We start from the raw sequence: 11,845 nt of genomic DNA on the forward strand, positions 1-11,845 counted from the left end.
GCGATATTGTTGTGAGTAGTTTAATGATTCAAAATCAAAATCTAATTTTTAATGGCCCCAAAAAAACAAAACAAAAAAAAACGGTGAAAAAGTACGGCAGTAACATTAAGGGAAGAAAAATGGTGATCTCAGCATTATTGGCTGCACCAGGCGGCGGCGTTGCGGAACATGCGCAGCCAGGGAGACGTCTCCAGCTGCGGCCTAAAGCTGCGGGGCGCCCACGGCCACTGCCAGCCCAGCGTGCATCGCTCCGGGTGGGGCATCATGGCCAGGTGCCTGCCGTCCCTGGAGCACAGGCCCGCCACTCCCCGCGGCGAGCCGTTGGGGTTCAGGGGGTATTCCTCGGTGGGCCGGCTGTCGTCATCCAGGTAATGGACCGGGGCCAGGCCAGCTGAGGTGATGTCATCCAGAACCTGGGCGTTACGGAACTGCATCAAACCTACGGAGAAAAAAAAAATGGTGAAATTGTGAAGGCTCAATGGATCAAGCGCTTGGTCAGTGACGTACCTTCTCCGTGAGCCACCCACACTCCCAGAGCCGAGCCCTCCATGCCAGCCAGCCACACAGACGGCGAAGCCTGGATCCCCACGGTTACAAAGCGAGACTCGAATCTGCCCGACTTGTTGTGGGTCAGAACCACGTCGGAAGCTGGAGGACGGACATATAAACATGTTGAAATATCAAGATTTTTTTCCAAGGCAAATTGCATATTCTTCAATGATCATGTTGAGAGCCCAACAAACAATACCAGGACCCGAGCAATTAATCGTCTGATATTAGTCCTTTCCAAAGTGTGACGCACGGCAGTTTATCTCACCTGTGCCATCTTGGCTCTCTCCTACCCAGCCAAGTAGAGCGAGCAGTTGGCAGCCGTTGCACACGCCCAGACTCAGCGTGTCGGCCCTTCGCCGGAAGCGGTCAAATTGGGCTTTGGCTGCGGCGTTGTAGGCAACAGTGGCGGCCCAACCTTTGGCCGAGCCCAGCACGTCGGCGTAGCTGAAGCCTCCCACGAACACGACGGCCCGGAACGGCTCCAGCGTGACAGCAGCGGAGCACAGGTCCTGCATGGTCACGTCCCACACCTACAAATCAGCAGAGCGAGAGAGGAAAAAAAAAAAAAAAGTGATGCAGTGACTGAAGGATAATTTGTAAACAGAAGCCATATTTGAATAAAGATGTTGTTGGTAAATCGAGGTTTGGGTGCGATGAGAAGAGCGCAAACCTCAAATCCCGCCATGTGGAGAGAGGTTGACATCTCTCGATCGCCGTTGCTGCCTTCCTCCCTCAAAACAGCCACGCGAGGCTTCACCGCTGCTACAACAAAACATGCAGCATTAAAGGTGCAACTATTACTCGACAACTAATCGATTATCAAATATAATTATTTTGATAGACCTTGTTTCATTTAAACCGTCAAGAGCCTCAGAAGTTTATCCGAATAAATATTTGCCAATTTCTTATCATCTTTGTGTTGAATCAAAATATATTTTTCCCCCAGCATGAAATCATTTTAAGAGATTCAATGATAGGCTACGCATGGCCACATATGGACTATTTGTTGTAGTAAACTGTCCAGCTGTTTCTTTTTCTCCCAAAAACTCAAATATTTCACTCATTGATTTTCTTTATCTCTTAAATAAGTGCTGAATTTTACATACCCATTAAACCTTTTTAAACCGTACCTATGAAAATATATTGTTACTTAAAAAAAAAAAAAAACCTTAAATATAAACCTAAAAAATAGGGTCTCCACTTTATAATTAAACTAAAATTAGAAAAAAAATACTCAGACTTTTACTGATGCCTGGTCGATGTGTTAGAGAACAGGAAGATGTTAGCAAAGCCATTCTGTCAGCAAACGGGACATTTTACAAATACTGCTAAGATGAATTTATTTTGCCGATTCCATCTGCTATTTGGCGATTTAAGTGGGGTCCACCCAAGACTGGTTGCCAGTCAATCTCACGGCACATTGGAACAAAGTAGACCACTCACATTCTTATCTCTGGACAACTGAGTCTGAACTGAAGCCAAAACCCAGATTGGGTGCTCGTTAAGTCTTACCAGGCTGTTTGCAAAGGGGAATCTCAGACGGGTCGAAGGTCACTTTAAAGGTAGGTTGCGTCCTCCTGGCAAGCCCCTCCTCTTCCTGTTGAACGCAGAGCTCGTCGGCCTGCAGGCGCTCCAGCTGGAAGCTGGTCTCCTCCCACAACGCCCGGAGGACGGGCAAGCGTTCCCTCAGCACTTCTCGTCCGTCCACGCGCACCGTCACCTGAAGTAGGTGCAGCGAGATATGAAGTGAAGATGAACAGACAAGAGGGAGGTGATGAAGAGGATGAGGATGAGGTCTCACCATGGCCTCGGGGCCGAAGCCGCTGGTTCTGCCGATGCGGTGACACTCGACGCCGGCGTCAAGGAATCGGCGACGCACGCTTTCTTCATCGAGCTCGGACACCTCCAGAAGCAGACCCAACTCTTCGGCGAAGAGCAGCTCAATGACTGCACCAAAGGATGGAGACACCTTCAAAACTTTGACCAATAAGATGCTACCTTCATCCAATAAGAGAGCCGCATGTCGAATACTTTTGCAGGTCTCCCCAAACCCCGATCAAAGTGTTCTTAATCCTCATAGATGCTAATGAAGTGGCCATCGCCCACACCTCCCGGGGCTCCCAGTGACGGCACATCCAGGTCCACGCCACGGTTTCCAGCAAATGCCATCTCTAGTACGCAGGAAATGAGACCTCCGTCGCTGATGTCGTGTCCTGCGCTCAGCAGACGATCTGAAAGAGCGCACGTTGCGTGACATGACAGCAATTCCTAAAGATGCTGTTTGACTTTTTCATTTTATAATTATTTATTCTGTCTCAAATCTTATTTTACTTACCAAATCATATTAATTTACAATTGCAATTAAATATCGAATAATTATACTTCTATTTGCCCTCGATACATAACTAAGCTTTTATTTATGTACCGGTTCCAAGGATGGTTTACATTTAATGAAAAAGTCAGGACAAAATGATGACTTTCAAATTGGAAACTGACCACTGATTAGCATCTGAGTGGCGTTGAAGCAGGCGGCCAGGAGTTGTGGCTGCTCCATGTCAGGAGAACAATCTCCCAGTTGAGCATAGCACTGAGCTAGCGCCGAACCTCCCAGACGGTGCTGGCCCGGGCTGAGAGGAACCCACAGCAGCACGCCTGCAGACATGAATCAAGAGTCAGAGCTTCGACGACTCTTTGGTATGTGTGTGTGTGTGTGTGTGTGTGTGTCTGTGTTACCTTTGCCATGTGGATCCTCAAGATCAGGCGTGATCGTGGCACTGATGTCTGGACACACGGCATAAGCCGAGATAACCAGAGCTCCTGAAACATAGTTAAGTTAAGCACTTACAAAATAATAATGTATGATAAATAAAAATAATAAACAGCTAGGCAACCGCTCCCCCACGAAGGCTTGCTGGTGTGTACATTGTAGCAGAGCATATATATATTCGCTGGTAACGTTTGTTTGATGTTGTGTGAGTGGAACAATGCCCATCAGCGCCCCCTTGCACACATTTGCGAGCATACCTGGAGCTTTGACAGTCTCCTTGCCCACGCGTGCGGCCATACTCAGCGAGTCCTTGCCACCGTCAATGGCCACACCCAGCTCCCCCATCACCTTGCACATAGCTCGGCACGACTCCCAAAGGAGGGCCCCCTCGCCAGGGAGCTTGGCAGCCCACATCCAGTTCCCACTACACTTTACGTCCTATGAAGCACACACAAAAAAATTGCTCCAGAAGACAAAAATTCAAAAAGCACCTTTACTTACAGTATGTTTACTCCAAATGAAATGTTTTTCAAGTTCAGAGCTTGTTTTTGTTGTGAAATTGACTGTTCTGTTCTATAAATGGCTGAAAGTGACAGTCCTACTCGTCCTTTCAATGTTCCACTGTATTGTTTAGTCATGCCGAGGCGTCTGCTCACCTTTAGAGCGGTGACTCTTGCAAACATCAGGTTTGTGAGCGCTTCGCCAACCGCCATGCGAGCACCCGCCGCCGCATTCACCAGCGCTTTGACGGGCTGCTCGCCGATGGCTGTCGCTGCCCCCTCCAGGCCCAACGGTGACAAGGCCACCACGGCCACATCTGCCAATGGCGTGTGAAGGGGGCCCACACACTGTTGCTGGGCCACCAATCCCGTCACGGATCTGTCCACCTGTAAAAAGCATTGCAAGTCACAAAGGATTAGGGATCAATTTATTGATTATATTTTTAGGGTTTTTTTTCTGGATTATCTTGTATGGCGCTACTTGCAATTAATTTAATCATATAAAATAATGGATTAGGGTTGGGAGAAACAAAAACTTGACTAAATCAGATCCGTAGACCACAAAAACAGGATGTGAAGATTTTTGCCCTGAAGCTTCGTCAGCACCATGTTACGGTATACACACAGTTTGTTTTTGTTGGACTTGTTTTTATATTATTCCGAGGACAAGTAACAAGAACAAACCTTATTGGTAAGGTAGCGCTTGGAGGCCACAGCGGGCAAGCGTAAAACTCTCTCCAGGGCGTCTCTAACCGTCAGTCCAGCAGGAAGCAACAATGGCTGAAGCACAGGGCTCAGTCGCTCCATCCTGAACTCCTTCTGGGGGATCTTGCCCAGCACCCATTCCAGTTGCAGGTCCACAGGATGGCGCCCGTTGCCGACTCGCTCGCCGCTTGTGCCCTCGTCGTCCACCAACACAATCTGAGGGAGTGCAGAAGCTATGACTCAAATGCAAAACAGGCGCAAACACACAGTTTAAAGACTTGAAATTTGTAAACTGAGTGAATGGGTTTATATTGTTTAAAAAAAAATAATTAAAAATCATAATAGGTCTGCTTTAAGGATGCGCACCTTGCCGTCACCAGTGATGTTCCCCACAAAGTCCACAGGGCATTTTTCCCGCTGGCACACCCTCTCCAGGAAGGCGCGATCGGATGGGTGGAGCAGCAGGGCATTGCTCTCCTGATACTCAGCCCCCCACAACTCTAGCACGCTCAGTGTCGGGTCGCCTTTCTGAAATGACACAGGCAAACTGAGTTTATACTCGCAAATTTTTCTGTCGAGCTGAAACATTTGGAAACCGAAAACTTTTCCTTTAAAGTCCATTAGCTTAATGCTAACACATACTGGGAAACAGCAAAGTCATTTTAACAAATATTATTGGTGTTGCAGTGTTATAAGATAAGAAATCCTTTATTTGTCTCACAATGGAGAAATTCCCTGGATGCCTTTGCAATTTGAAAAGTGCATGCTACTACGTTGCTATGCCAATTTGAATTTGATTAAATGTTCAGCCCTATTTTTAGGGATTTACACAAACGTTTGAGGCAACGTTGAAACATTTGTGGGATTTTTAGGCTTCGTATAAGAGGACCTCTGAGGGTTTTATTAGATTTTTCTGCCGTATCTCACCTTGAATCGGCTGCAGTAGATGATAGCACCAGCAGGCTCGCTCAGCTCCTTCAGAACATTTCCTGGAAATGCAACATTTTGAGTTTCATCATTCAGTCTCCTTCGGAATATTCCGTCTTACCGTTCCCTCCCGCTCCCTGGTCATGGATGCTGCAAATGGGGTTGCCGCCGCGTCGCTCCAGGCAGGCCCTCAGCGCTCGATTCATCTTCTGCTCCATCTCGGCATCTCCTCGCTGCACGGCGCCCAGGTCTCTGTCACTGGAGTTGTCACCTTGCACCTGCCGAGTGCCAAAACAAATTCAACCATTATTATGAAGTCATTGATCTTCATAAATCTGAGATTTTAGCTGCCATACTTGAACAGAGGAAGCCGCTCCTCCTCCCACGCCAATTCGGTACACCGGGCCGCCGATCTTTACCACTTCCATACCTAATTGACGTATGCGGCAGAGAACGTCGATCAATATGAATGATTGCACTTTATATATATATGTATATATATATATATATATATACACATATATATTGTACACCTGCAAAATGAAATGAATGACAGCCCATATAAGAGCAGTGCTGGTTGTGGTAGTTGTCACCAGCAGTGGCGCGAAACAAATGAATTTTAGTGCACATACTATTTTGCCCGTTTCTTATCTCACGGGCAAGGTCACCAAAATATTATATATCTATTTGAGATGAATAACTCTGGAATAGTGACATTCAAATTAAGCACTACTCTCTTTCATTGTCTTGGCCGGCCTGACATTGTGGTTTATGTTGAAATTTAAAAAATTAAAAAATAGATACTATTAACCTAAATTAATTTACCCAATTTATTTTTCAATGTATTTAGTAAATGCATTACAAAATACATTTAAAATAAACCACTTATTCTCCCAAATGCATGACTTTTTTTTATTTGCTATTGCATGAACTAAAAATATATAAACACATTTTAATAGCACAAATTAATAAACAAGTGTTAGTAATGCAGTTTGAATAAATTAATTCCACAAATCAAAAATGTGTATTTTTAATCTAATAAAATAAAAATGTAAATGTGTACATTTAATTGCACTTTTTTTTTTACTCATTCGCTGCCAGCCCAGTTAACATGGATTTTTTTTTTTGTGAAAGAGCTGTCAATGGCATGTGACAGTGAATGAGTTAAACAAAACGAAAATACATATGTAAATGTTTTCTTTTTAAATGTTAACAAATAAAATATGGTTCAATTTCATTTATAAAAATATATGAAAAGGATAACATCGAGGTACTCTAGACATGTAAATAGAATTTTATATTTCTATAACTAAGTCTACCTTTCTCTGGCTGCTCTTTCTTGACATGTGCATCCTCAATGCAACCGAGTCCTCCACTGAACATGATGGGCTTAATCCACTCTCGCCGCTCCCCATTGGGCAGCCGCATGCCAAAGGAACGGGCGAATCCTAGCAAATAAAATATCAGTCGAGTTTTTTTTTTTTTTTTTGGTGTGTCTTTTGGTCACATTTGTGTGCACACATGCTTTGTCTCCTCACCCGACAAAACCGGCTCCCCAAACTTGTTGCCGTAGTCGGAGGCGCCGTCGCTAGCCTCGATGGCGACCTGCAACGGCTGGGCAAAGCTGGTGGGGTATTCCCACCCTTCGCAGTCCTGCTCCCAGGGAAGCGCGTAACCTGCAAAGCATGTTGGGAGACGTCATAATGTTGCAAGGGTGATTTGGACAAACTTCAGAGTGCCTTTGAAAGCAGGTGCGTCTCGGACCTGGTATGTGCAGATTGCCAAAGCAGTATCCGGCAGTGCCAGCGATGACGTGGCCTCCCCGCCCGGCACTCTGGACATCTCGGATGCGCCCCCCGGTGCCTGTGGTGGCGCCGCTAAATGGAGCCACGCCTATGTGTTTAACCACATGAGAAACTTATGCATGGAAATCGATTTAAAACAGAACATGTTATGGAAGTTGACGTTTTTAATTGCATGTAAATAAATATTTGGGTCTCTGGAGTGCCTGTCCACCCATCAAGAATGAAATTATTTAAATAAGAAAATCCTGTGGTATCTCCCTATTTCTTAAAAAAAAAAACTCTCTCAGCTTCCACTCTGTATGAATGTGTATGTGAATGGGTGAATGTAGTTCCCAAACCCCTGTTCCGATTGACCTGAAAGAGATTTAGTGTTGTGCCAACATTAGCAGCCAGTGCGCAACGTTTCATTTAATTCAAAATCCAATGGGTTAAATTAGTCAGATTTTTTTTTGGGGGGGGGGGCATTTTCATGGAATGACCCATAGAGTGTTTAATACTGTTTTGTGAGTCAGTTTTAGGGTAAACTTCAACCACGTTCATGAGATTTTTCTCATGTGAAATTGACGCACAAAAACATTGGGAATCACGAGCCAACGTGATCAGACCTGTTGGGAAGTTGTGCGTCTCAGCGGTGAAGATAACATGTCGCAGCGACCGGCGTGTTTCATACGGACTGGCTTGTGAAGTATCTTTGGGGTAGAGGCACTCCAGCTCCATGCCCTGAATACCACTAAACACGCACACACAAACATACGCACACACGCTGAACCATCTTCCCAAGACTTATTTTGTCTTGTTTGCTTGTGTCCTACCTGCTGTTGTCACAGAACTTAATGACATTGTTGCCATTACTGTGCTCCTGCGTATTCATGATGAGGCGGAATAGCGTCTCCTTCTGCTCCTCCCCATCGATGAACACACGGCCCCGGAAAAACCAGTGGCGGCTGTGCTCGCTGTTGGACTGAGCCAGGTCGAAACATTCCACGCTGGTTGGGTTCCTCTGGATTCTCTGGAACATTGCCGTGTACAAGTCCAGATCCCAGTCGTCAAAGGCCAGACCTGTGTGATGCATACGCACGAGATCCTCACTTGTGATCTTCTTTGACTGCATATTTGCTATTTTGGATGATGATATAATCATTGCAGGGAGAAAAAAAACATTTTTGATTACATTTTTTAAATCCCAGATTTGTATATTTTTTATGTACTGGGTGATCTCTAATTCTTCCACAAGTATTTTTTATTTTTGATCTAATTCCTCTATTTTTTGTGTGCATTGTTTGTGGAATATAGTTGTATTTGTCAACTATATTTTTATTTGTTGAATTTCTTGCATTTTTTTCCTGATGTTTATGTATTTTCAATACATTTAAAAATATATTTTCATTTTCTAATTTGGTTTTTAACCCATGGCGGCCCGGTAGTCCAGTGGTTAGCACGTCGGCTTCACAGTGCAGAGGTGCCGGGTTCGATTCCAGCTCCGGCCTCCCTGTGTGGAGTTTGCATGTTCTCCCCGGGCCTGCGTGGGTTTTCTCCGGGTGCTCCGGTTTCCTCCCACATTCCAAAAACATGCATGGCAGGTTGATTGGAAGCTCTAAATTGTCCCTAGGCGTGAGTGTGGGCGTGGATGGTTGTTCGTCTCTGTGTGCCCTGTGATTGGCTGGCAACTGATTCAGGGTGTCCCCCGCCTACTGCCCGAAGACGGCTGGGATAGGCTCCAGCACCCCCCGCGACCCTAGTGACCCAATTGTTTACATTTTCGGTCTCTTTTTTCAATATTTGTGTATTGCGCATTAATACAGTTGCATTATTTGTCGAATATTTTAGTTTTTTTTTTTAGCCAGTATTTAAAACAATATTTGTCTATTTTCCCAATTTTTTTGAGTGTGTCATAGTACTGGCTGCTTCCATGCATGGTCACACACAAGCACGTGCAAGATAACGACAACCATGGCGGTGGTGTGACTTGTAATAACATTAGCGCGGACTCATGTGACACCATTACCTCCACCAGTAGACAGAGAGCAGCCACACTGAAAAGGGGCCGTGAAAAAGAGAGCATAAGGTTGATATCTACGCTAATAAGGGAATAAACTATCAAGACATCAAAGGACATTTCACCCAGCTGGTCATTGGCCTTCTCCAGCGCTGCTCGCCCCTCGCCCAGGATGTCCACCTCAAACACAGGCTGCGCTTGGGCGTCCACGGCAAAGGAGGCGACGGGACGCTCGTAGATGCACTCTGTCATACTGTCATGGAGGAGGACGATCAGATTCGTCACGTCCTTCCGGACGTCGGCCATGTCGCCCTCGTCCTTCAGCTTGGGGAGGAGAAGACAGAGAGTAAGACTATTCAATGCACTGTAAACACATTAAAAGTATTAAAAGCAATGTGCAGCCGTCATAATAGTTTGATGAATATATTAAATGTGATTTTTATTTATTTTTTTGAGGCATGCTCACCTTGATAAGGAATCGCCGTGACAATTCTACCCGTGTGACGCTGGCGAGGCCGGCACTCTGACAGATGGACACGGCATTGGTGGACCACGCAGTGGAGAAGTTCAGCCTAAAGAGCACAATTAACAATCTTTATATTTTTCATGTAAATTTTGTTTTGTTTGTTTTGGGTCACTTTGGGCCATTGGGTTTGAGTACCTGGGTCCGATCTCCACCAGTGTAGCCCCGTCTCCCTCTTTTAGTTTGGGTGTCTCACTGAGCATTTCTGCCTGCAGCGGTGGTTGAAACAACCAGACGAGGATCTCCTTGTGTTCTGCACTCAGACTGTCACTTCCTGCTGCACACAGAGAACATTTCCATTGATTATGCAGACTATAAAAAGTCTACACACCCCTGAGGTCAAAAACCTGCCATTTGAACAGGGGGTGTGTAGCGTTCATGTGTCTACTGTAGTCTCAGGAATTTGACACTTACCCATCAGCTCCACATTGTAGCAAAGCTCTGTGGCGATAGACAGCTGAGGGTAGAGCTTGGCCGCCCGCTGGAGGCTCCGCCCCCTCACCTCACCGCCGTAAAATCTCACCACAGCCATGGCTAACGCAAATGAAAATGTTAAATAACGTAAAAAGGTTGACAAAAGCCTATTCTGGGACACATTATTCTGTCATTGCATCATGGTGATATTTGTGTCAAAGATGTTGTCCAATACATGTGTACTATTTTCATGTCTATTTTGTATATATTTATCATTAGTATGTTTTATTATGTATTCATATTGTTTCAAATATTATTGTTTGTAATATTTGCATAGTTTAAATTGAATATTTTTTATTTTTATGTAATACTTTGTATTATTTTCAAATATTTTTGTTTATATGGTTCTTTTATGTAATGCATTCCTCATCTAATTATTTTAGTATCATTTGTTTGCTGACATTAATTCCGAATTCTAATTTCACATAAATGTTTTGTATTATTAAATCTTTGCGCCACTTTTTAATTTAAAACATTTCTACCATTCGCGCATTCTCTATTATTATTAGAATTATTTTCACCATTTCTGTTGCTTTCCATTATTTGCCAGAGTAGATTGAAAAAAAAAAGTCAGAAGTCTTAATTCACCATGTGAACAAATAAAATGTCAGCTCAGCATTGACCGGGTCAACAATGATAATCTCATCGGCTTCCAACAAGCATGACACAGTCCAAGTTGATACTGGGAGTTGTTTAAAAAAATAAATAAATAAAATTAACAGCATCCATTTTCTAATTGTGCCACTGTGGTCTTCATGCATGACACTCAGAACTGGAAGATTCAGACAAACATAGACACACGCGCAAATTAGGCAAAGGAGCATTTTGAAGATCACACTCAAACTATTGAGGGTCAGGCGCTTTCTATTTAAAATTGGATTGATTTTGACACACGTGCACACAGGTTACAAAACTAATCCGCCCCCCATCTCTCTCTCTCTCTCTCACACACACACAATAACACAGCTCCAAATGCTCTCACACACAAACACGCGTGACAGCAAGACTTGCGCCACACAACTTTACATCATTTTCTCGACACAGTACGACATTGGCACATAACTTCTGTGTTACTAAATTAAAATCACCGGATCCGCTAAGACGACTAATAACTGTACCCTTTCTTTTGTTTGGTAATTTAGCACCATTAGTTACGACAGATGCTAAATTAGCAACTAGCTTAGTTCTCTCTCTCCCTCCAAAAGTTGGCTAACTTACTTCTTCGTGTTCGTGCGCTGTTCTTCTTCCCGAAGAAGGGTGACGTGTAGTCAGTAGCTCGAGGCGAGAGCGAGGTGGCGTGACGGCGGACGATGGTAGTCAGCGGTGTGGTGGAGGCTGACTGAGTGGATGAAAGTGAATGACAAGCGCGTGGACTTCCCTGGGAGACGCGGTGTCGGAGGCGCTGCCGTGCGCAGGCGCAGTGCTTACCTCGAAGAGGTGGGGCGGGGTGGGGGGTCGGGGGAGATGAGCTAACTTGTGACATTTGAATGCATCACGGGCCACAACATAGGAGAATTGATTGAATGGCCTCATCGAGCCGCCAATGAATCAATTAATGGTTGATGATGGTTCAAGCATTTGATTGCAATTAAAACA

The 11,845-nt window shown here is 44.8% G+C and overlaps 1 protein-coding gene across 4 annotated transcripts; it reads right to left on the bottom strand.

Moving 5' to 3' along the window:
• Nucleotides 1-6: 6 nt before the first annotated feature.
• On the bottom strand, nucleotides 7-11,653 carry pfas (phosphoribosylformylglycinamidine synthase). Of its 4 annotated transcripts, none has more exons than XM_086116290.1 (26): nucleotides 11,468-11,653; nucleotides 10,190-10,309; nucleotides 9,914-10,049; nucleotides 9,719-9,824; nucleotides 9,378-9,576; nucleotides 8,069-8,315; nucleotides 7,862-7,986; nucleotides 7,216-7,344; nucleotides 6,990-7,127; nucleotides 6,771-6,899; nucleotides 5,808-5,881; nucleotides 5,573-5,729; nucleotides 5,452-5,513; nucleotides 4,891-5,052; nucleotides 4,504-4,740; nucleotides 3,976-4,206; nucleotides 3,577-3,757; nucleotides 3,286-3,369; nucleotides 3,049-3,204; nucleotides 2,661-2,783; nucleotides 2,354-2,499; nucleotides 2,065-2,272; nucleotides 1,223-1,314; nucleotides 818-1,082; nucleotides 508-648; nucleotides 7-439 (listed from the first exon to the last, which is right to left on the bottom strand). In XM_086116290.1, exons 2-26 carry the CDS (start codon nucleotides 10,305-10,307, stop codon nucleotides 135-137), a joined length of 3,951 nt encoding a protein of 1,316 aa, XP_085972416.1. In that variant the 5' UTR covers nucleotides 10,308-10,309; nucleotides 11,468-11,653; the 3' UTR covers nucleotides 7-134. The 4 variants fall into 4 exon arrangements, with proteins under 4 accessions (XP_085972416.1, XP_085972415.1, XP_085972414.1 ...); XM_086116289.1 differs by having other exon boundaries at nucleotides 1,223-1,311; nucleotides 9,914-10,052; XM_086116288.1 differs by having other exon boundaries at nucleotides 9,914-10,052.
• Between the last annotated feature and the right edge of the window lie 192 nt (nucleotides 11,654-11,845).

Source organism: Hippocampus guttulatus, chromosome 7, assembly GCF_054856545.1.
Source record: "Hippocampus guttulatus isolate MCC_2025c chromosome 7, RoL_Hgut_1.0, whole genome shotgun sequence".
Lineage (NCBI taxonomy): Eukaryota > Metazoa > Chordata > Actinopteri > Syngnathiformes > Syngnathidae > Hippocampus > Hippocampus guttulatus.

Coding starts and splice junctions, on each gene's coding strand:
- pfas (XM_086116288.1), bottom strand. CDS start 10,307: ATGGCTGTGGTGAGATTTTACGGCGGTGAGGTGAGGGGGCGGAGCCTC. Junction 7,987..8,068: donor AAGTTCTGTGACAACAGCAG/GTAGGACACAAG, acceptor GTGCGTGTTTAG/TGGTATTCAGGGCATGGAGC. Junction 7,345..7,861: donor GACGCACAACTTCCCAACAG/GTCTGATCACGT, acceptor TTAAACACATAG/GCGTGGCTCCATTTAGCGGC.